General features: G+C 36.2%; 1 protein-coding gene across 2 annotated transcripts in view; it reads left to right on the top strand.

Moving 5' to 3' along the window:
• The window catches only part of LOC142345712 (uncharacterized), a 77,095-nt gene that overhangs the window by 10,517 nt on the left and 41,572 nt on the right, over positions 1-25,006 (top strand). Inside the window, exons 3-8 of one of the 2 annotated variants that reach the window (XM_075397979.1) lie at positions 107-396; positions 722-918; positions 1,346-1,520; positions 14,649-14,780; positions 20,251-20,292; positions 21,025-21,156. In XM_075397979.1, coding sequence (XP_075254094.1) covers positions 107-396; positions 722-918; positions 1,346-1,520; positions 14,649-14,780; positions 20,251-20,292; positions 21,025-21,156 — 968 coding nt within the window. The remainder of the gene's footprint in view (positions 1-106; positions 397-721; positions 919-1,345; positions 1,521-14,648; positions 14,781-20,250; positions 20,293-21,024; positions 21,157-25,006) is intronic. The other variant, XM_075397980.1, reaches the window with a different exon arrangement.

Below are 25,006 nucleotides of genomic sequence, written 5' to 3'. Positions count from 1 at the left end.
AAAAAATTACTACGATGTTGGAAAAAAATTTGCTTCCTGCATGAGACTCTTTCAGCTGATGAAAACATAATATCATATCCAAGTATTTATATTAATGAATTTTCAGATACAAAAATTCAAGCAAATTGCCAAGTTTTAATATCGATGGTGGAGGTCTACAATGAAAAAGTGCGGGACCTGTTCACAATTCCCAAAATGCAGACAGACTTCTTGAAAGTGGTGGAAACGGCCGACGAAGGCTTCGCTGTGCAAAGTCTGCAAAAGGCTATTGTGAATTCAAGCGGAGAGGCCACAAGGGCTTTCAGAGATGGTTGGGGAAGGCGAACACAAGTGCAGACTGATTATGGACTATCTCACACATACTCTTCTGTCATTTTTCAAATAGAAGTATCCTTAGTAAGTTTTTATTATCATTTGACGTTAGATCCCCATTCCGTCATATGAAAAAGTTATCGAATTTTTGCAACTAAAACCATAAAATCTGAACCTACGCTGTTAGAGGCAACTATTGTTATTTTTGGGTGCAATATTAAGTAATACCTATTTAAAGAAATGTGTGAATAAATTAGAGTGTCCAGTTGACGAGAATAGCTGGATATTAATTTTGACATTCATTCTATACATGCTATTAATATTTGAAATCTCAGTTTCCAATATTGAAACTGAACATCTGTTTTGGATAATTAGAATAAGGAGACTATTGAAGATTTACTCCTTTAAGGTTACCCGTGACAATCCCGCCCCGAATAGATCTCGACTGGTGTTTGTTGATCTTCCGGCTGCTGAGAAGCTGATTCATGACTCGCAGGAACTGAGGCTGAGAGAGGGCCCTACTCTGAATAAGGGTCTCTTCGCTCTCAGTCGTATGGTCGGAAACATAGCTAATGAACAGAAACCGGAACGGGTCATTGATAACGGGTTAGTCACACGTGCATTCTCCTGCATTCAAAAACAAATGAAATCATGTTTTGTCGATTACTGCTGCGTGAAATAATTGAAGATTCTGATTTTTAACTTCTTGATTCGTACACAGATTGACTAATAGTCAGCTGATAAAGTTTCAGCTGCTGGCTTTTCAGTCTTACTGCTGCTGTAATTGTTTTTTGGTATTGTTTTCGAAGTGGATCTTAGCAGCGTGGAATGTATAAGTGAGCGAGAAAAAAAGTGGCCCTGTAATACGACGCTTTGGCTACATTGGATCATTATTTCTTGCCAGAAATCTCGTTATTGAATTATGGAAGCAAAAACAAAAGTACAGAAGAGTAAAGTATTTGACAAAATTTGGTGGACTAAATAAGTGTCTATCAGAACGGGGTGGAAATAGATGTGTTTGTGTTTATTTCAGTGACTCCAAGCTGTCGCAGCTGTTGATGGACGTGATGAGCGGGAACTGCAAGACAACAGTGATGACGTGTCTGCGGCCTCACTGCGACCCATCAGTGTTGGCCACTATTCTCAGAGTCAGCACACACTTCAGTCGGTGCAGAACATTCCCCATCATGAATGACGCATTCGGACAGGTATTAGAAAGTTTTGGAGTTTCGTGTCACCACGGTTTTTGTATTCAAGTCCAGGTGAACTAACTCATGAGTATCTTTGTATTAGTTCGTAAGTTATAGTAGTCGTTGATAGCCGCGAAGCGATAGCGGCAATTATTGGGGATATCGTGGTTTTTTCTTCAAACGAAGTAGCAATTATATTAGTCCTGTCGGTCTTTTTTATGCGATTTTTTGCTTGATCAATTTTTCGTCTGACGCATTTGACTTCTGCGCATGGTTCAGGCCTGCAAGGACATGTCCCCGTGCACCCAAAGTTTTAAGCTAAAAGATCAATGATGGAGTTTTATGAATTGTTTTTTTTTGTACCCTGATTCACTAAACCAACTTTATATCACTGGCCATTGAAGATTGCCATTTCGGGTAAATGCTGATCCTACTTCTCTGACTTTGGCAGGAATTTCTGAATGAGTCTGCTGTTCACAGTTCTACAGTTTTATACTTACTGACAGAAGAGTACATCTGAATGTCTACAAAATATTAGAGCCACTTCGTAGATACCTTCCCGTTACTGTAACGGTAGTCGGTTATATTTTTAATTCGTCGTCTCCATCCATGATTCTTGCGACCATTGACTTTTTCAATTTCAGTGACTTCTACTGCTTTGCAGTTAGAATTTGTGTGAGTGACGTCATTTTTTCTGCTCTTAGGTCAATTGCGTGACTTACCTCACCAAAAAATGACTTCTGAACGCACTTGATTAACTTAATTTTTATGAAAATATACTAGTCAAAGATCAATAGTGTGCATCTAAGTAGTGCCAAACGTATATGCCCTAATTAAGAGCATCAGAGTCTTGAGTTTTTGATTTCGAATATTTATTTTGAAAAAGCTATTTTAGGACCTTTTCCTTGTAGAAAGTATGTGTCTCATAAAAAAGACATTACGACACTTACCCAAGAAGTTTAGTGGTTTTTAACGGACTGGTGGTCAATCTGTATATCTTGTTTCTTCAGTTGTTTCAGTTCCATGGAAGGCCAAAAGCGTCTATCGCGGCTATTTTCCGTCAACCTGCCGGCAATGCTATACTCAAAAATGCAAGTTAAAAAGTTTTAATAGATCTTTTCAGCGGAACTTTGAACGCTAACGCGCCATCCACTCAAAGCGAGGTCGGTCATGTGCTTAGTGAATTTCTTTTAATATTTGAATCAGGCAAGCAAGCGTATATTGAGTTAAATATCTAAGCTTCAAAATTGTAAGTTGAGTGTGGTTTTACTGTTCCAACTTTTTTCATTTTTTCAAAATGGGGATATATATAATATATATATATATATATATATATATATATATATATATATATATATATATATATATATATGCAAGTCTGGCTTTTATATATATATATATATATATATATGTGTGTGTATATATATATATTTATATATTTATATGTATATATATATATATATATATATATATTTATGTATATATATATATATATATATATATATATATATATATATATATATATGCAAGTCTGGCTTTTTTCTTCAGACAATTTTTCACTTTTTGTTTACGCATTGTAGAAAAAGGGAAAAAACATTTTTTAGCCTCTATGATCTAGTTTTGATTTATATAAAAAATTGTCCGAAATTTGTCAAAGTGGATTACTTTCAGATCGCGTTGAAATTTAAGATAAAAACAAGCGGAGAAAATGGTAGTAAAAATAGTTAGGATAAAGGGAGTTTTGATTGTCACGAGTAGTTTTCTACTGTTTCAAACCGGGAAAAAACGATTTTAAATAATTTGACCAAAAATTTCAATAGAAATCAGGTATTGGAAAATTGAAGATTTCAGGCAATTTAGAGCTCTAAAAATTGCAGAAATCAACTTTGAAAACCTGAAACTAAAAGCAGAAAAACGTATTTTTCTAATTTTGAGGGTTAATTTAGCAAAAAAATTCTTTTTTCGTCAAAACTAACCATTTGAGTGTTTTCAAAACCGCGTTAAAAATGGTATTAAAATTAAGCGTGGAAATATTTTTTTTATTTTTATCACCTTTGTTTTCAGAGGCCGTTCGAAATAACTTCTAGTTATTCAAGCTATATAACGTCCTGAGCTCGAACGACAGGAAAACGTTAAAAGAACAATCTTTATTCAAGACAACAATACGTAATTTTCAACGATAAGCTCTTATTCGATCACACATAACAATAATCTTTTGTATCTTAAGATATCTAAAGTAACACTGGCGGCAAAAAGGCCAGACAGGACCTGCTAGCCTTTTGTAAGCCAATAGAGGTCAATTCAGCTCATGTGTGACGTAATTTGGCCTTACTGTGGCCTTAAAGTTAAACCATTCAATGTATTCTTTTACTCTAATAATTTTATATATAAGTCATCTTAGTCTAAATCGGGCTAGTTTAGCTTAAAACTACCCTCATACGGTTCGTTGCTCAAGTCACATGTTTCAGAATACGGATTTTGCTTCGCGGGTTTTGACATGGTGGGGGCTCGAACCACCGATCCTTAGATTGAGAGTACAGTGCTATACTAACTGCGCTATGGGTACTTGTTTTGTTATGCATGCAATTACAATTTAAAGTCGTTCACATTTCTCGTTCACATTTCTCGCTCACATTTCTCGCTCACATTTGTAGTCAAAACACTAGTAAAGTGCAATATAAAAAATGAGAGTATATTGATCTGGAAAATTTAATAAAAATGTGCATATTTTTTTTTGTTTTTTTTTTTGTATTTTGAAATTGCTCTTGAATTAATCTCTTTCCAGGCTGTGGGCGTTGCTGTAAATTGATAAACTGTAAATCACTGAGTGTAAAAGTTTTGAGCTAAAAAGCGAATAGTGTGTTTGAATGGTTTTCTTTTCTTCAGTGCACTTAAAAGTTTTTAAAAATTTTTTCCAGAAATACCCCGAAGAGTAAAAATGCCAAAGCTTAAAATTTACTGATATTCGGTTTTCTTCATTACTACCAAATAAGAGTTTTTATGGAAAGCCTTTAACGTTCTTCGACCTGTTAAACGCAAGTAGAGGCAGTCTGCTTGTCAGAAATCGCCAAAATTTACTTCGCTACAAATTGCTGTTTCAAATTACTACATATTGTGTTTGAAATGTTTTGAATATATTTTGTGGAAAACCAAAATTGTGTTTTTTAAGTCTAGCTGGTGCAAAATCTGCGATATTTTGGAAAAAACGACTTGGCCCATTATGCTCAAAGAACATCAAATATGACTTAATTTTTGTTAAAACTTTCTGGGAAAACTTTATCAATTTTTTTCAATTTTAATATCAGTTTTACAATTACCGATGCAATTGCCTAAAAAGGTCCACAACTAGTTTTCCTGAAAATAAAACATAAATAGCGATGCGAACCATGGGTCAAGGTCAGTAAAAAAGTTGCCGGAAAGTTTTTTGTCGGGGTTTTATTTGTTTTTGTGATTATGCGTTCCTTTAAATGGTGATTTGGTTCCTTTAAATGTTAGACAAAAATAGGGGCAGAGTGCAAAAAATTTCAAGAATTCATAAAAAATCAGAAAACTTACAATTATTAATAGCCGCCCTCATCTTCTCAGCCGGCTATTGTAGCGCTCCTATTTTTTTTTACTTCGTCAAACTTTTTTTCGCCTAACCCATTTTGCCGCTTTTTCGACAATTTGCGTGAAATGTTTTTGACAGCAGCTGCTTAGCAAAGCATTCCAAAATGAAGAGAGTCCGTAAAAAAAATCAAAGTCAGAAATAGAAACGGGGTAAACCCATAAAGCCTATCCCATGTCAGATAAAGCCCTTTTTTAGATGCCCGGTACTTGAACTTTGTCCTCATAAGTTTTAGTCACTATCTATAATGCTTATTGGTATTGATACTAGACCCTGTAGCCTCGCACTGAGAGACAAGAGTATGTTCAATTACGAAAGGACATCAAAATAAATTGCACCTAAAAATGTTTTTTTACAAAAAATCAATCTTTGTTGATATTTTCTTTTTTTTTCAAAGAATGTTTTTCTTTCATTCTTTCATTTGAATGTTTTTCAAATTCTTTCATTTGAATGTTTTTCAAATTGCGGCTTTAAACTTCTGCAAAATCCAAATTGGGTATTTCGAAACTTGCTGGTAATATCTGCGATATTTTAAAACAATAATATTTTTGTTATACTCATGAGACATCAGTCAAAAATTTGTCGAAAAACTTTAGAAGGTTTCACTCAAAGTTTAATGGCGAAATTACAATTACCGATACATTTGTCTCAACCAATCAACACCTTGTGAAATTCAGAAAAACCGAAGAAGACCTAATTGAACGTGATGAACTTCAGTAAAGATCTGACAAAAAGAAAAATAATCGGTTGTGTGGTATTTGTTTGTTTGTATGGTTAGTTTGTGTCTGTCTTGCATTTTGTACTGCACTTATCTTTCTAGAATGTATTTAAAGAGTTTTCGTTTTTGTCGGCCGGAAAACGACGGCATGATTTTTGGTTCAACAAGAACAAGTAATTTTCTCCAATGCTTTTAAGTTGCTTTCAGAACATTTACAGAAATCAATGGATGTTTGCGCAACCTTGAGAGTTGTTGGAACATACTGTGCTACGCACAGGCTCCTACGAGCCGTCTTGTTGAGGACATATTGGTTGTTTTTCTACTCGAAAATGAGTATTTCTAAGAACGCGACCATCTGCACCCTCAAAAGTAGAGATTTGATTTATTGAAGTGTGTAATTTAAAGTTTAAAATGTGCGAGCTTTTGATTAATCACGAAAAAGTTGGTATTAATCACGAAAAATGGGGAATTACTGTAGTTGTGTCTTTTTAATGCAAAAATTGTGGTTCACCGTTTTTTCGGAATGTTTATCACTCGCTTTTTAGCGGGATAACTTTTAAAGCCTGAGAGCATTAAGGAAGCTGAGTTGCACGATAATTTTTTAATTTTTTTTTTGTTCTGATCTCCTTTATTTTTCTACTCATGACCTCACTTTTCTTTCCTTTTTTACCTAGTGCGACTGGCCTCACATTACCGAAGCTAGCTAGCTAGCTACAACGAAAGCCAAATCTTTGCGTGTAGTTCGAGAGGAATTCGTTTAACGGTAGCCTGATCTGTTAAACCTCTTAAAAATTACACCAAATAATTAAACTATTTGAATGCAATTTGAAGATTTTGTTGACCATAAAACGATGTCGCAAGTTTTGGAGAGGTGCAAGTCATTGCGACTTTTCTGATCATTTGACACCGTTTACGTTTTTGCCACCAGCACGTTCTGCTCGCCCTAGTTACAGAGCGTGCCATATTTTCTTCATTATGTAAAAATTTGGCATATGCGTCTGGAAGGTGCAAATAATATGTACTTATTAAGCGGGGGGAACATACGAAAAAATTTTCCCATTCAATTTGTCGCATTCAATAGAATTATGTTGTTTGATTTTTTCTCTTTAAGCCATTTACTGAATGACGTATTATAATAACTGCAACATCCAAATAGCCTATAGTTGCGCTCCTATTTTTATATCCACAGAATTTGGATTGCATCGGTGCCGTCTTTAACTGCTATAGCTGACTGGAGCTATTAAAATTGCTCTCAAACGAAGTTTGTAGGAATTATATTAGTCCTGCGGTCTTCTTATGCGAGTTTTTTTGCTGGACCGATTTTTTGTCTGGCGCCTTTGACTTTTCGACCTCGAAACGGCATCAACAGGCAAAGCTTGGAAGGCGTTTTGTTCTCATAGATCCTTCAGGCTCACTAGTATCTCTGCATTATGCGATTTACAAACTGTTTGAAACATAATTTCATGGTTTGAAGGGCGATTTGCCAAAACACACCGAAGAATTGCTGACCTCAGTTATAACTGGCTTTCTAAGCTGCCGCTAGGTGCTGACGAATATGTTGTTTGAGAGCAATTCGCGTGACAATAGTCGGTTATGTGTTAGTAATTTTACTTATGCAATTCTTTGTGCTTATTGTTTCTAGTAGCTGCTATAGCTGAGTGAAGCTACTATTAGCCTTCTATTGGTTTATAAGACTCGAAGAGGAGTTACGGTGATACTATGCTTTTTAAAAAAATCGTAACAAAATCGGATTTTAAAGTTCATGCCTCGCGTGAAAATGCCTCAAGGTTTTAGGTAAAATTATTGAACAAAGGTCGCACGAAAAGATAGAGTTTTTTTGTTCACATTAGGTATGTTCATAGCAGCTTTTCGATTTCGAGTTCAACTGCGGTCAAAAAGTTTTTTTTATATTAGCTGATAAGTGCACGCTTGGATGCATTTTTGGACATCTAAATCAAACATCATTCTTTTAGATGCATTTTTGAGCTTTTTTGCCGTCTTTGGCGTTTGTACAGCATTTTTGTTCTTCATTTTTATAGCAGTTTTTATTGAAGTTGGTTTTTCTGTTGGTTTCAGTGATTTTTTATTTAATCGGTATGAATTTTAAATTCTTTATAAAATGTAATCAAAATTTGGCACAATTTTGTCTGTATTTTAAGTTCTCATGTTTCTACTGTTTTTGCCTTCTGCGATAGTTTTTGTGCCCAATTTTTCATTTTGAGCTATTTGGGAGTTGTCTCCAGGAGGAAAGCATATTTTAAAGAGAGTGCAGTCTTTTCTGAAACAACATTTTTCTATGTTCCTAATTTTGGCCTTTTTAACTGTTCATGTTTTGTTTGTCTGCAGTGTATTTGGGGGGGGGGGGGGGGGGGGTCATCGATCGAGCAGAAGCAACATTTAAGGTTGTGCTCAGAAAATATTTTTTGGGTTGCATAGCATATTAGATTTTTATGGGGAACTTTTAAAAAATTAGGTAAATTTTCTTTTTTCGTTTTCTTTTGTTTTTACTATGTAACGCTTGTGATCTTTTTCTAATATCTGTTGCTGCTTGTTTGATAACCGAAAGCTAATTGTGTTGCATGGTCTGTTACACTTGGTTGTTTTTGAGTTGCAATTTGCAATGAAAGTTTAATAAATTTGACAGTTTTGGCTTTTCTCCTAATTTTTCCCCGGTTGTTATTTTTTGAATTTTTTTGTTATGATCAAGTATAAAGTTCGTTTTCTTTAGTAAGCAGTTGGCTGGGGCATTAGTGATCATCTAGGCTGATTGATCTGCTTGCTGTTTTCGTTGCCTTGTCAGATTTTCGTTACATTGATATGACGTCACGCTCACTTCAATTCGCTTTTTGTTCATTCTGCGTGACGTCATTTTGACGCTCAGTAGAGCGAGTTTTTTGCGCAATCCAGTGATTAAAATTTTTGTCACACGCGACTTACTCAATCGCAAAAAGCTTTAATTCAATGAGATAAGGTCAACTTTTTTGTAACTCTAATTGAAGCTAGTTAGGGAGCAGCCAGTAGAAGCTGCAATATGCTGTAAAAAAATACCTAATCAAATTACAACATCACAAAAATTAATAAAAAGAAGTCTTCTGTCGAAATGTGACATCTCGGCAATTGGTAAAAAATAGAAATTTCTGTTCTTCGGTCTTTTTTTCTTTTCAGACTTATCTTTGTCAGACTAAAGGTCTGTAAAACTATCGCAGCTTTGTTTGAGAGACTGAAGATCTATAAAGCTATGGCAGCTTTTTTCGAGCAATCTGCCAGCTACGTCTGATTTTCTCTGTTTTCTGTATCGCTCTTATTGGTGTTTTTGTTTCCAGATTTGAAGTTGTACGAGACTTCCAGTCGTTTCCGGAATTATTTCGATTAAGTTTCTCGTTTCCTGTCTCATCTGATGTCGGGTTTTGCGTCAAAATTTTAGCACCCAAAATCCGACTTGGTTAGTTTTCTTTTTATACCGTTCTGTGACTGCTTGTGTGTGACATCTTGTTACTTTCCTAAGCAAGGATTTTGTCAATCATTTGAATGATTCAGACTCCCAAACTAAGTTTATGGTATTTATTATAATCCTCTTTTTCTCATGCAGTTTTCTGAAATCTAAACGGGATACACTGGTAAAGACCGAGGGCGTTATGTAGCTGAGCATTTCTTTTAGAAACATAATAGTCTTTAAGTCTGCAGTTTACCGAAGCTGCCGAGGAGACGTGAATACCCTAGTACGGACGCCTCTACGCGGCAGAACTACGATTGGGCAACCGCTCCCAGGATCCATACACACTGTACACTGACTGCGAGAAACGGCATTTTGCAGCGGGATCAGGCAAGCCCAGTCTCTCTGGTCCCTAGTATGCATTTGGCTGGGAAACACAAATTTGCCCTGCTTCTCACCATCGGCGGCATAGAAACAAACCCGGCCCAACGCCTTGTGCTATTTATCACCCTAGCAACTGGAATCAATACGGCATCGGTTGTGACCCTGGAGGATGGGAACAACTGAATTGCACCAACTTACAGTCCATAGAGCAATGGAACAACAAGTTCGACTGTCCGCGCTGCTCTTGGTTTAAGATAATAGAAGCAAATACAAGGCAAAGTTTCTCCACTCACGACAACACCAAGATTCTTCAATTGAATTCTAATGGTCTCACGCAAAAACTAGAGAACATCATAGACCGGATGTAAAAAAATAACATCCAAATAGCTGCCATCCGGGATACGAACCTCAATGTAAAATCTACCGTCAAAATCCCACCTGGCTACTGCATATTCCAAGAAAATAGGCCCAAAGAAAGAGGCAAAGGTGGAGGGTGCAGTCTCTGGCAATCGAAGCTACTGGAAGACACAAGAAGAAAAACTATTGCAAGTGAAATAGACCTCGCTAATGATGTAGTACTAAACGAAAAAGCCAGCACAAGAGTAACTGATTCCTGTAAAAGCTCCCCGGTTTTCATGATCGCCAGCTCAAGCATAGCAATGAACATCGATTGGCGCACGGAGTACGCATTAGGCTCAGTCCATTTACCAATAGTTCTATTCATCACCTGTGACCTCATCACACTCAACACCACAAAGAACTTGCATCATATTCCGCAAAGCTGACTAGGCAAGTTTTAAAGACGACATTGTACTAAAACTGAAGATACTTTAAAGGCCAACAAATTTCTACCACGCGTAAAAGCCCTTAAGGAAAGCCATAAATGCAGCAGCTGGAAAGCTTATCCCACAAGGAAGAATTAAAACAGTGTTTGCTGATTTTCTCAGCGAAGCAGTAGAGCTTTCTGAAAGGATCCAAAAATTGGATCGAGTTTGTACAAACATAAGTCACAGAGGTAACTGCTCTTAACTCTGGCGAACAGTTAAAGGAATTTTGTCAAGTAACGCTAAACCACCTGCATGTAGAGCCATATAATTTGACGCTAAGAAAACTACTCCTCACCATGATCCAAGGAAATGCGCCAACAAGTTCAACGAACAATACACTTCACACCCCAAGAAATATGAAAAACAAAACAAATACACAAAGAACAATAAGGAAACTTGAAATAGAGGGCAGAATCTTTAAGTGTAGCACAGTGAAAGAAGCTATGAGAGACACAAAGAAAAGTGAGGCGCTCGGCCCAGATAGACTAGCGCCAATCCTAATACACCATCTAGGCCCCATGGCAGTGAGATAACTCACTGACACCATGAACATTTCTGTAAACAGTGCAGAAGTCCCGAACATCTTAAAAGTTGGCCGGGTTATAGAAGCAAATACAAGGCAAAGTTTCTCCACTCACGACAACACCAAGATTCTTCAATTGAATTCTAATGGTCTCACGCAAAAACTAGAGAACATCATAGACCGGATGTAAAAAAATAACATCCAAATAGCTGCCATCCGGGATACGAACCTCAATGTAAAATCTACCGTCAAAATCCCACCTGGCTACTGCATATTCCAAGAAAATAGGCCCAAAGAAAGAGGCAAAGGTGGAGGGTGCAGTCTCTGGCGCTCGAAGCTACTGGAAGACACAAGAAGAAAAACTATTGCAAGTGAAATAGACCTCGCTAATGATGTAGTACTAAACGAAAAAGCCAGCACAAGAGTAACTGATTCCTGTAAAAGCTCCCCGGTTTTCATGATCGCCAGCTCAAGCATAGCAATGAACATCGATTGGCGCACGGAGTACGCATTAGGCTCAGTCCATTTACCAATAGTTCTATTCATCACCTGTGACCTCATCACACTCAACACCACAAAGAACTTGCATCATATTCCGCAAAGCTGACTAGGCAAGTTTTAAAGACGACATTGTACTAAAACTGAAGATACTTTAAAGGCCAGCAAATTTCTACCACGCGTAAAAGCCCTTAAGGAAAGCCATAAATGCAGCAGCTGGAAAGCTTATCCCACAAGGAAGAATTAAAACAGTGTTTGCTGATTTTCTCAGCGAAGCAGTAGAGCTTTCTGAAAGGATCCAAAAATTGGATCGAGTTTGTACAAACATAAGTCACAGAGGTAACTGCTCTTAACTCTGGCGAACAGTTAAAGGAATTTTGTCAAGTAACGCTAAACCACCTGCATGTAGAGCCATATAATTTGACGCTAAGAAAACTACTCCTCACCATGATCCAAGGAAATGCGCCAACAAGTTCAACGAACAATACACTTCACACCCCAAGAAATATGAAAAACAAAACAAATACACAAAGAACAATAAGGAAACTGGAAATAGAGGGCAGAATCTTTAAGTGTAGCACAGTGAAAGAAGCTATGAGAGACACAAAGAAAAGTGAGGCGCTCGGCCCAGATAGAGTAGCGCCAATCCTAATACACCATCTAGGCCCCATGGCAGTGAGATAACTCACTGACACCATGAACATTTCTGTAAACAGTGCAGAAGTCCCGAACATCTTGAAAGTTGGCCGGGTTATACCCCCTGCACAAGCCGAGAAACCCCATAGAGGAATCTGAAAGCTTCAGACCAATTGCACTCCTCTCCCCATTGCAAACTAACTTTGTAGAATATCCACTAAAAGAACATCAGCATTGTTTTAGATCTGAGCAGTCCGCGACAACAGCTCTCAATATTGTTACCGACAATATAATAAAAACCCTGCAACTGTTCTCTACTAGTAGCCTTAGGCCTCACCGCCGGTTTCGACACTGTTGATCTCAACCTACTACTGAGAGTTGTACTCGGGGCACCACTACCGAATAGCACTAAAACATGGGTCGCTTCATACTTACAGGGAAGGTTTTCTTACGTAGAATATAACAATAAAAAATCAAAGTAAAAAAAAGTCGAACATGGTGTCCCCCAAGGTGGTGTATTATTGCCACTGCTCTTGAACATCTACTTGAGCAAGCTGCCTCTACCCCCGAAAGATAAACATCACGTCTCACGCTGATGAGATTACTTTAACTACATCTCACCCGCAGGTTGAAAAATTACGTGACATGATAATGCCATACCTAAGTACTTTACACGACTGGATAGAATCCCGGAAACTTAAGTTATCAGCTGAAAAATCAAGTGCACCTGTTCACAACCTATAGTAAGGAGGCCCAGTTTGACCCACACTTAACTATCAACAGTTCACCAGGAAATTCCAAAGTACTGGGTGTTACCTTCGATGGTATGCTCAATTTTGGAGAACATGTAAGAAACACCAAAGAGAAATTGCAAAAGCGCAATAACATATTGAAAAAGGTTGCTGGTAACGACTGGGGCTGCACAAAAGACACTCTCGGTGACTTACAGGGCTATCGGTAGGAGCATCCTGAACTACTGTGCTCCCATTGGGGCTTCCACAATCAGCAATACAAACTGGAACCACCTGCAAGCGCAACAAAACATTGCTCTTCGAGCAATTACTGGCGGTGTAAAATTGTCTCACATCAATGACTTACTCATGGAGGGTGAAATGCTGCTTGTTAAAGCTCAGAGAAATATTAGCCGAGCAATTTCCACCCGGCGGCTATCAGAGCCATCGTGCTGATCATAAAACAGTTATCGTCCAGCTATCGTTCCATGAGACCGACACTTAATGATACTTATAGAGACCGCGTGAAACAATACACAAACAGTTAAGATCAATTAAATCGGAAAGAACACAAAAATGCGCTCAAAAGTATCGACCGACCCACAGTACACGGTCCATACTCAGTTGAACAAAGACAGCAAACAACTATGTACACCTCCACCAAAGATAGCAAAAGAACAAACGCTGCCACGAATTGCAGGTATCCGATTAGCACAACTGAGAATTGGATGATGTCCGCTGCTAAACTCTACTTGAGTAGGATTTGTGAAAATGTTGATAACGCTGTCCCAAATGTGATGTAGCGCCACATTACTTAAACCACATTTTCAACTGCATTCAGAACACCACAGACCTGAAAGTGATTGACCTCTGGGAGAGATCAATAGAGGTAGTGAAATGGCTAGACTTAATACCATCAGTCCTACACGAGCACAATGCGCTGAATAATCCGCTTTCCTTGCCACTTTCCCCTGATGTTGACGATGACCGTCCTGTCCCCTAACCCGGGGACTGCATGTTATTCATTATGGCGTAGATGCAGAAAGGTCGCGGCACCACAAGCAAGTTGTGGATAGACAGTCACACACTACTACTAATATATCTATTATTGTTATCGTACAAATGCAACGGGTACCAGTTGAAAACGGCAATAAGCGCCTGTTTCTCGCCAAAATTACCTGCGAATTGCAGCTCTGGCTGACAGCTACAACAACAACAGGAGACGTAATTTACATATTCGAAGAACAATGGTGTTTTTGGGCCCATCATTAACCTTTCGATAATCTTTTCGTTTGAGTGCTATTTTACTGGTTATTTTTATGTCTCTGACCGACCATAAATACCTTGACTCACTCTCTAAATAGTTCTCTCATTCAAAGGTATGAGCACCCCTTTAAGGTTAATAAAGAACGGCTATGCAATGAAAGCTAGTTGTAGTAATGCTTCATGAGATACTTTAAGGAGTTAAAATTTTGGAACGTGTCTCGCAAAATTGATCAGATCTTTACCACAGGGATATTTGGCCGGTAATTCGGCAATCTTATACTTGTCGAAATCTTCTGGTATATGCTCTGTTCTTTTTAGATCGTAAAATTAGCAGCAGCCAGCACTCATACTTTACCTTAAGTACTCATTTTAACCATTCTTAGTCTACAATTGCACGCAAATTCTCGTGATACCAGTTAGTACTCGTGATAACCAAGTCTTTGTTTATGTACACACCAAAAGATGCTATCTATAAATTGACACAGTTTAAATCATTTTTTAACCCAGAAGTTTTTCTTTGCAGGGCCTGGAGATGCAGTATAGAAGTAGAATTCTGAGGTTGCAGGAGGAACTCGGCCTGGTTCCCGAGAGCACAGCAGGCAAACCAGATGTGCAATCCCTAAGAGAAGAAACGAAGAGAGTCAAAAATGAGAACGTATGCGCTATTTTTTTCCTAAATGGATTATTAGTAGCCGCCCTCACCGGCTAAGCCAGCTTTTTATCGCGCTTCCATTTTTGATAATTCGGAAAATTTGAATTGTATTGGTGTGCTGTCTTTTTACGAGCGGACAAGGAGTTTTTAAAAATTAATAACTTTCTGGGGTAAAATTGATGCAGGAAGTAAAGAGCGGAGCGAAAAAAAGAGTGGTATTTCATGCAGACCGCCAATTTTGATAGATCGAGAGGTTGAGTTTTGAACAAATTTTTTGTTCACGTGCGGCTCTTTCAAGCTTTTCTGTTTTAACTATTGTTTTCTGCTTCAAAGATTTGAATAGACTATAATGCTAATATAAGGTTTCTTTGGTGTATTGGGAACTGAATAGACACCCTATTCTTGCAGACGTTTTGAATGATTAGTGTATTACAGTTTTGATGTCATACAGCGAAATGTTTTCGAGACAAAATCAAAGAAAATTTTTATTCTTTGTATCAATCATTATGATTTCCGAGTCCACGCGAGAAGGTTTTTTTTCATTGTTATTATATCAGGAAATAAAAAATTTACAATTTTATATTCAAATCTTCTTGTTTTTGGCTATTTTTTCCTTTATTTCTATTGAGAAAACACTGTTGGAACAAATTCGCTTTCTCTGTTGTGATTTTTTGTTCGCGTTTAAACTTATGTTTCTTTCTGTTTATAGCTGCGAAGCTGTAAGCTGAGCGTAGCTATATTGCGGTGCTCTTGGTTTTTTACGACTCGAAGAGGAGTATTGGTTTTCTCTCGGTTTTTACGACTCGAAGAGGAGTATTGGTTTTCTTAAGGTTTTTTTTTTTTTACCGGAAGTACTATTCGTTCAGACGATGTTTTGATCTAAAAGCGAAAGCGAGTAAAATTGCAGTGTGAACTAATTTTTTCTGAGCGAGAGATGTTTTTTGATCATGCGCTGCGTTTAGTGAATGACTTTTTGACATTGAAAAGTAGTTTTTGACTGAATGACACATATAGATAACCGTTTTAAGCCGTTTTTTCGTCTAAGTGGCCTAGTTTTTTTGCTTGTAATTTGGTTTTTTGTAGAAATAGTTTTTAATCGATGCTGATGCTATGTTGAAATGTAAACTCTGGAAATTGATAGCACAGTATTTTGCATAGCCTGAAATTGCGTTTCAAATGCGAAATTGGCACATATTTCAAATGCGAAATTGGCACATAAATGCGAAATTGGCACATATTTGGCAAAATATTTTTTGCCAATTTTTTTTCATTTTTTTGTTTGTATTTTGCTTTTAATTACTAGAAATAGTAATTTGGGGAACACGAGGGACTTTAATTTTGTTTCAATGAAAATTCAATCATTTTTTGGTGTTAAGGTTTTGAAAAAACAGATAAATTTCTTTCATAAATGCAGTCTTAAATATTTTTTGACCACTTTTTTGCAAAATGTTTCATTGTTTCGTATGTCTGAATTCTGCTTTTTCTTGTTTTATTCTGTTCAGCAAGTTGGATTTTTGTCTCGAATGACTCGTTGTCTTTTCTATGTCTCGAATGCTGATCAATGAAATGTTCTCGTTTTTCTTGATTTATGTAAATTTTATTTTTAGCTTTCAAAAATCAAGAGGTGGTCTTTTTGTTACGGTGTTCCTAACATTGAGTCCATATTCTTCACATTCTCGTTTGTATCATTCTAGTTTTGTCCTGGCACCTACTTTTTTATTCGTTATATTGATTTTTTCAGTTGTTAAAAAATTTAATGAAAAATTGAATTCAGCTTTTTCTTAGATCTTGGTTTCTTCGGTTTGCAATTGATTTAATTGAAAATAGGGCAGTACTGGCAGTTTGCTAGAAAGTTTTTTCCAACATTTCTACTTATTACTATTCATTGAAATTTTCTTCCGGGCTTGGTATTGTTTTTAGACGATTTTTTGCCTTTGAATATTATTCTGTTGCTTTTGTTCTTCTATGATTAATTTAATATTTGAATTAGTATGAAATCATGTTGTCTAGAATGTATACAACAAGGAAGAATCAAGTATTATTTTTGTCTTAATTGCCGTGTTTAGAAATCTAATTGTTGTGGTTCTCTGATTCCTAAATTTGAGCACTCTTTTTTGAATAATTTTGACTTTCCTGTCTTTTTTGAAAAGTTTTTATCTGCCGTTTGCTTTCGCAATCTTTTTGAGATTAGAATCATTAAATATCTGAGGGCAATTGATGGCCCTGTCAGGTTTGTCGGGCTATCAGTTTTTTGATCATCCTAAAAATTTCAGACTTTTTTAACGTTACCAAACGTTTTCAATAATAAAATTTTGCTGCATTTTCTTTCTCTTGGTGACAGTGGTTTAAATTTCACCGAGTTTTAGATCAGACCCGGGGAGGTAATGAGTTAATAGTTTAATACAAAAGGTAATGGCTTCAGTTTTTTGTGAAGTTTTGGTGCTTCGAGTCGCTTCCGGAATTCTTCCGGCTATGTTTTTTTTTTACAGGAAGTAGATTTGTTCACGCGGCATTTTGACCTAAAAGCGAAAGTGAGAAAAGCTGTCTTGGTGAACAGATTTTTGCTAAGCGAGAGAAGTTTTTTGATCATGCGCTGCGTTTAGTTAATGACTTTTTGACTTTGAAAAGTAGTTTTTGACTGAATTGCACATATAGATAACCGTTTTTAGCCGTTTTTTCGTCCAAGTAGCCCAATTTTTTTGCTTTTAATTTGGTTTCTTGTAGAATTTAGTTTTTTTCGATACTATATTGAAATGTCAACCTCGGAAATTGATGCCAGAGTGTTTTGCAGAGCCTAAAAATGCGTCTCAAGTTGAAAATTGGCATATTATTCTTGATTTTTTAGTTAATTTTTGGCTTTTTTTCTATTAATTTCATCATTTTTGGATCTTTTAACCGTCTTTTTGTCAAAAATCAATTAATATGGCAACTTCTCTTTGATAATTCCTATACTCAACGCCTCTTTCTACCTCGATGTAATTTTGTTTAATAAAATTGTACATATGCGTATCCGATTTTGGTAATTTTTTTCCGATTTTCGTCAGTTTTTTGTTTGTATTTTGGTTGTAATTGTAAGAAATAGTTTCTTTGTGCAACATGAGGGGCTTTATTTTCTTTTCAATAACAATTCAATCGTTTTTTGGCGTTAAGTTTTGAGAAAACCGTTAAATTTTTTTCATAAATGCTTTAAAAGTTCTTAAAAGTTCTTTGACCATTTTTTTTTGCAAAATGTTTCAATGTTTCGTATTTCTGAATTTTGCTTTTTCCTAGTTTTTGTTCTCTTCAGGAGGATTGATCTTTGTATCGGATGACTAGTTATCTTTTTTATGTCTTGAATGCTGAACAATGAAATGTATTCGTTTTTCTTGATTTTTTAAAATTAATTTTTAACTTTCAAAAATCAAGAATGTCATTTTGTTACGGTGTTCCTTACATTGTGCCCATATTCTTTACATTCTATTTAGTATCATTCTAGCGTTGTCCTGGCACCTACATTTGTTTTCGGTAAATTAATTTTTTCAGTTTTAAAAAATGAATGATTTCAGCTTTTTCTTAGATTTTCGTCATTTCTTTGGTTTGCAATTGATTTCATTCAACATAAGGCAGTACCGATAGTTTGGTAGCAAGCTTTTTCCAAAATTTCTACTTATGACTATTTACTGCAGCTTTCTTCTGGACTTGGTAATAATTTAAAGGTTTTTTCGGCTTTGAATATTCTGCTTATGTCTTTTCTATGATCAATTTTATTTTTGATTTAGCATGAAATCATGTTGTCTAGCATATGTACAACCAGGAACAGGTGTGTGTTGTGTTTTTTGTCCTAATGGCAGTGATTAGAAGTGTAATTATAGGTGTTTTTTGATTCTTAAATTTGAGCTTTCTTTTCAAAAGATTTAACTTAGTTTCTAATTTTATTATCTGCCGTTTGCTTTCGCGATCTTTTTGAGGTTAGAATCATGAATTATTGGAGGACTATTGATGACCTTGTCAGCTTTTTCAGATTATCGGGTTTATGACCACCTTAATTTATTTGGGTTTTTTAACGTTACCAAACGTTTTCAATAACATAAAATTTTGCTGCATTTTGTTTCTTTGTTGACAGTGGTTTAGGTTTCACCAATTTTTAGAGTAGACCTGGAGAGGTAGCGAGTTAATAGTTCAATACAAAAGGTAGTGGCTTCCGCTGCAATACAGTTTTGTTAGTGAAGTTTTGACGCTTCGAGTCGCTTCCGGAATTCTTCCGGCTATGTTTTTTTTGTTTCGTCGTCTGACGCTCTTTTTTGGTTTTACATTTGTTCACACGGCAAAGCTGAAAAAGTCAAATTTTCTGAATGACTTCTTCCTCTCAATAACGGCATTTGCGCGCGTGACGTCATTTCTCACTCGATTTTGCGATAATTTTTAGGTTATTTGCGTGATTAGATTTTGATCATACGTGACTTACCTCACTCAATAAAATGACTTTTGCACTTCAAAACTTAAGTTTAATTTGAATTTGTTTGAGGTCAAAGGAACTCATATGTGCAGTAAAGGTCCCTAATAAGAGGCTTCTGTGGAATGAATTTTAACAAGCTTTATTAATTTATCGCTTAATGTTTTTAGCCTAGTGTTTTGAGCGGCGTCGATTTTTTTTTCAATTTAGATCTGTATCTGTTTCTATCTCTATTATATGGCACGCAGGTCTATTCTTTCGCAGCTATTTCGGCAATCTGCCGGCTATGTTTATTCGAGTTTTTCGTTTTGTTTTCAAAATGCTTTTCAAATGATCTCATTGTCCTTTCTGTCTGCATTTTATTGCTCTGAAACGAAGTTTGTACCAATTATATTAGTCCTGTCGGTCTTTTTTTAAAGCAATTTTTCGCTTGACCGATTTTTCGTCTGACCCATTTGACTTTTCGTCTGCAAAAACAAGATAAAACGGTAGCGCCCAGCTACCGTTCTATCTTGTTTCATTTTAAATAAGTCACGATTTTCACGTTTGTCTTCTGACTTACTTCACTCACTGTTTCAGCTAAATGGGTTTTAAATTCGTTTATGCATTGAATTACGCAATTTAGTAAATACGGTCAAGAGTCAAAAGAGACGGGGTAAACCGATAAAGCCCGGTCATTCAGTCATTGAGAATTAGGTTATCAAAGTTGATTAGAGTGTTTGCTAGCTGACATTTGTACTAACGGAATCTGCACGCCAAATTAGAACTTTTTTGCCATTGAAAAAAAACAGAAAAAAAATCGGTCAATTTCTGTTCTTTTCTCGTTTTCTTTTTCAATCCCGATGTGCAGAAAGTGCGTCAACGGAGGCTATTTTCCGGCAATCTGCCGGCTATGTTAATAGTAAAGCTTGACAAATCGAAGAAAATAAGAATTTTGTCTTTCCATTTTATTCAAATTAAATCTTGCTCAGATGTTTTTGTTGCTCTCTAGAAGCATCAACTGCAAAATTGTCGTCTAACGTAATGTACAACTTTTGACAGCTGCTGAAATACGAGGACAAGAATGAACTCAGACAGTACTGTGTAAGTGACGAATGTTAATTAAATGATTCTTCTGCACGTTCTGAGTGCCTCATTTTTGTTCACCAGCGTCTTCTGAAGCTGATCATCAGTTGACAATTGGATTGTGTTCTTTCATACTCTGATGTTTATGATATGATGGGCTTTAGCATGGACCGTGAATATTACATTATCGGTTACTGTCTCCTTTAGTCGTATCGTGTCATAACTTTGAAGGTTGGCTGGGCTTCTTATCACAAAATTGTTCCTTCATTCAAGTCTATGCATATCCACATGCAAGAAAAACCACGCTTTCGTTCCACTTTTGATTTGTGTGGTATTGTCAGTCATTTAGGCTGTCGTTCCACAATCATTTGGGTTGCACAAACTCAATCTCCAAAAGTGGCTGCAACGATGATGATTGACGTATAGGTTACGTGACACTGATGAAGTCACTAGAATATGGCTTTTATCAAGAACCGCTGAGAAGATCGTTATCAGCAGAGTAACGTAATCATTCTTGAAACACGTATTTCTCGAGTTTTAAAATGTCGGCTGTTATAAAATCTGGCACAGTGTACATAAAAGAAAAATCTGACATTCTGGAATCCAGCAGGTGCGTGTTCAAGCTCAAAAGAGCTAATGCTGGTTATTAACAGATCGCAGAATACGATAGAAAGATGTTCTGATGTAGCCAACTTGAGTTCTCGTATGACATGATATTGAATAGTTAAGTGCAAGTTGTATGTGTTTCAGTTGCACCTGCGTGACAAGAATGAGCGACTGTACTCGAAGCTGGAGTCTCTGCAGACAAAGTTGAATGATATTGCAGTGTCAAAGAGAGACATCTCTTCAAATTACGTTCTGAGTGAGGAAGAGAAACTGAAGGTATAAAAAGTTCCTTTGGCAGATATCTCTGCTTTTAACCGGAGGAAAAATTCATTTTTGACTGTTCAAAATTAAGTATTGCCTGCGTAATTATTAAAAAGATCGTACAAATATTCACTATTCTAATTGATCTCAAGCAAGGTTATAGCAATTGTTGGGTCCTGCTGCTTTTTAACCTCTCCAAGAAGTGCACGCAAAATTAAAACACATTTTAAAGCTTAAAAAATTGAGAAAATAATTGGAGTAGTGATTTTGGTCACGCCGAACAGAAAGTGGAGCGAAAAAGCGAGTGGTTTTGCGGTATGAAATTTTATCGCTCTAATTTTAAAGTAGAGTGAGAAAACGGTGTCTGAACAAAAATTCGCTTTTCTCGCTGGTGGTTTTTTGTTCACATGCGGCTATTTCACTTTGATTTTTAATAGCCGCCCTCATCTTCTCAGCCGGCTATTATTGCGCTCGTATTTTTTTTTACTTCGTCAAACTTTTTTTCGCTTTACCATTTTGCCGCTTTTTCGACATTTTGCGTGAAATCTTTGACTTCTCTAGGCTAGTTTCTCTCTTCTCTCATTCTGCTAAAAGTGAATTTGAACATCAGTTGCTAAGCAAAGCAATTCAAAATGAACAGAGTCGGTATAAAAAATTGAAGTCAGAAATAGAAACGGGATAAACCCATAAAGCCCAATTTTAGATGCCCGCTATTTGAACGTCGTTCCTATAAGTCTTCGTTACCACCTCTAATGCTTATTGGTGTTGATAGTAGCCTCTCTCTAAGAAACAGAAGTACGCTCTGTTCAACTACGAAATGCCATCAAAATAAATCGGACTTAAAAAATATTTTTGTACAAAAATCTTTTTTTTTCAATATATTCTATTCGTTCAATCCCAATTATGCTTATTGGAATCAACGGCGGCTGTTTTCCGGCAATCTGCAGGGTGTGTTTTTAGAATCTAACTGAAAATGCACGCAAAATTAAAACACATTTTAAAGCCTAAAAAATTGAGAAAATAATTGGTCAGTTTTTCCTTTTTTTTTGTTTCAATCACGGTGTGCATCAAGCGCGTCAACGGCAGATCTTTTCTGGCAATCTGCCGGCTATGGCCGGCAATATGCAGGTTTCTCTCTTTCACATGCGTCAGCGGCTGACTTCAAGTGGTTGCCATTCACTACTAAATGTTAAATGAAAAGTGCGCCGAAATTGATGTAATTTTTTTACTTTGAAAATTTTTAATATTTATAGTGTTATGTAATAGGGTGTGTTTTATTTTTTTTCGATATTTTGAATCGGATTTTTTTCCAAATGGTTTTTCCAATCCATTCATAGTTCATTCTATTTCCATTTCTCGCGAGTGGTTGTTTTGTTCACATGCGGCATTTTGGCATTGGGTTTCTGTTTTTTTTTTTGTATTTTTTTATCTGATTTTTTAAGAAATGGTTTTCCCAATTCACTCGTAATCCGTTCTAGGTTTAGTTTTTTGTTTTGTCAATGAAACTTCTCTGAATTGGACGTCAGGACTTTTGTCTGGCTATGTTTTTTTACTTCCTCTAACAGATTTTTGTTTCGTCTTACTCTGACTTCTTGGAATTGACTTTTTCAATGTCTTCCGCGACTTATGCTGTTTTGCAGATAAAATTTTTGTTCGTGACGTCATTTCTGCTTTTATGTCATTTGCGTGACTTACCTCACTGAAAAAATGGCTTCTGAACTCACTTATGGAACTTTAAATTTTATGAAAATTTACCAATTAAAGGTCAATAGTGTGCATCTAAGTAAAGCCAAACTTATATGCCCTAATTCCTGAGTAATAGAGTATTGAGTTTAACATCGAATATTAATTTTGGAAAAGCTCCATTAGAGCAAATGTGTCTCTGAAAAATGACAATCCATATCTAACCCAAAAAGTCTGGTGGTCTATTAAAAAGCTGGTGGTCGATCTGTCAATCTTGTTTCTTTAGTTGTTTTAACTCATGGTAGTCCACAAGCGTCTATCGCGGCTATTTTCCGGCAATCTGTCGGCTGTGTTTGTTTTTCTACATGATTTTTTGTGGGGAAATTCTGGTCGTTTTTTGACGACTTGAATTTTCTTTTCAACATTGAATTCTTGGATCTTCTCCTTTTCATTTTGTGAACGGTATCACTGCTCCCCCCTCTTCATCTGACACATATGACTTATAAAATTGTTCACTATCTTAACCTACCAGTGCCTCTGTCACATAACTTGCAGCCGTAACAAGTGACAGATTTTTTAAAATTGCTCTGGAACGAAGTATGAAGCAATTATTGCAAAAGTATTGGTCATTTCTATGCAAAATTTTTGCTGGACTGGTTTGACTTTTAAGTGACTTTTGCGACCTTGACTCTTTCATTTTGCGTGATTAGTAACCGCCGTCAGCGTCTCAACGGCCATTATTTAGGCGGTCTCCTTTTTTTAATTCGCTTTACCTTTTGATCACGTTTTTCGTTTTACATAAGTCAGGATTTCCACGTTTGTCTTCTGACTTATTTCACTCATTTTCAAGTTGATGGACATTGAATTGTTTCACTCATTCAATCACGCAATGTGGTGAATTTTGTCAAAGTCAAAAGCAAAAGAGACCGGAGAAACCGATAAAGCTCGGTCATTAAGTCATTGAAAATTAGGTTATCAATGGTCATTAGTGTTTTCTACCTGACATTGGTATTAAGCTTATTAGCTTTTAGTTTAGAAATCAAATTAATTATAATTTTAGAATCTAACTGAAAATGCACGCAAAATTAAAACACATTTTAAAGCTTAAAAAATTGAGAAAATAATTGGAGTAGTGATTTTTGTCACGCCGAACAGAAAGTGGAGCGAAAAAGCGAGTAGTTTTGCGGTATGATATTTTATTGCTCTAATTTTAAAGTAGAGTGAGAAAACGGTGTCTGAACAAAAATTCGCTTTTCTCGCTGGTGGTTTTTTGTTCACATGCGGCTATTTCACTTTGATTTTTAATGTTTTTTCGATATTTTGAATCGGATTTTTTTCCAAATGGTTTTTCCAATCCATTCATAGTTCATTCTATTTCCATTTCTCGCGAGTGGTTGTTTTGTTCACATGCGGCATTTTGGCATTGGTTTTCTGTTTTTTTTGTATTTTTTTAATCTGATTTTTTTAGAAATGGTTTTCCCAATTCACTCATAATCCGTTCTGTGTTTGCTACTGACATTGGAATTAAGCTTATTAGCTTTTAGTTTAGAAATCGAATTAATTATAATTTTAGAATCTAACTGAAAATGCACGCAAAATTAAAACACATTTTAAAGCTTAAAAAATTGAGAAAATAATTGGTCAGTTTTTCCTTTTTTTGTTTCAATCACGATGTGCATCAATCACGACGTGACATTGGTATTGAGCTTATTAGCTTATAGTTTAGAAATCGAATTAATTATAATTAATAGCCGCTCTCATCTTCTCATCCGGCTATTATTGCGCTCGTTTTTTTTTTACTTCGTCAAACTTTTTTTCGCTTTACCATTTTGCCGCTTTTTCGACATTTTGCGTGAAATCTTTTTGACTTCTCTAGGCTAGTTTCTCTCTTCTCTCATTTTGCTCAAAGTGAATATGAACATCAGTTGCTCAGCAAAGCAATTCAAAATGAACAGAGTCGGTATAAAAAATTGAAGTCAGAAATAGAAACGGGATAAACCCATAAAGCCCCATTTTAGATGCCCGCTATTTGAATGTCGTTCCTATAAGTCTTAGTTACCACCTCTAATGCTTATTGGTGTTGATAGTGGCCCCTGTAGCCTCTCTCTAAGAAACAGAAGTATGTTCAACTACGAAATGCCATCAAAATAAATCGAACTTAAAAAATATTTTTGTACAAAAA

Source organism: Convolutriloba macropyga, chromosome 9 (genome assembly GCF_964194025.1).
Source record: "Convolutriloba macropyga chromosome 9, txConMacr16.3, whole genome shotgun sequence".
Lineage (NCBI taxonomy): Eukaryota > Metazoa > Xenacoelomorpha > Acoela > Convolutidae > Convolutriloba > Convolutriloba macropyga.
The sequence above is the reverse complement of the archived record's forward strand: the minus strand, read 5'-3'. Positions and strand labels throughout refer to the sequence as shown.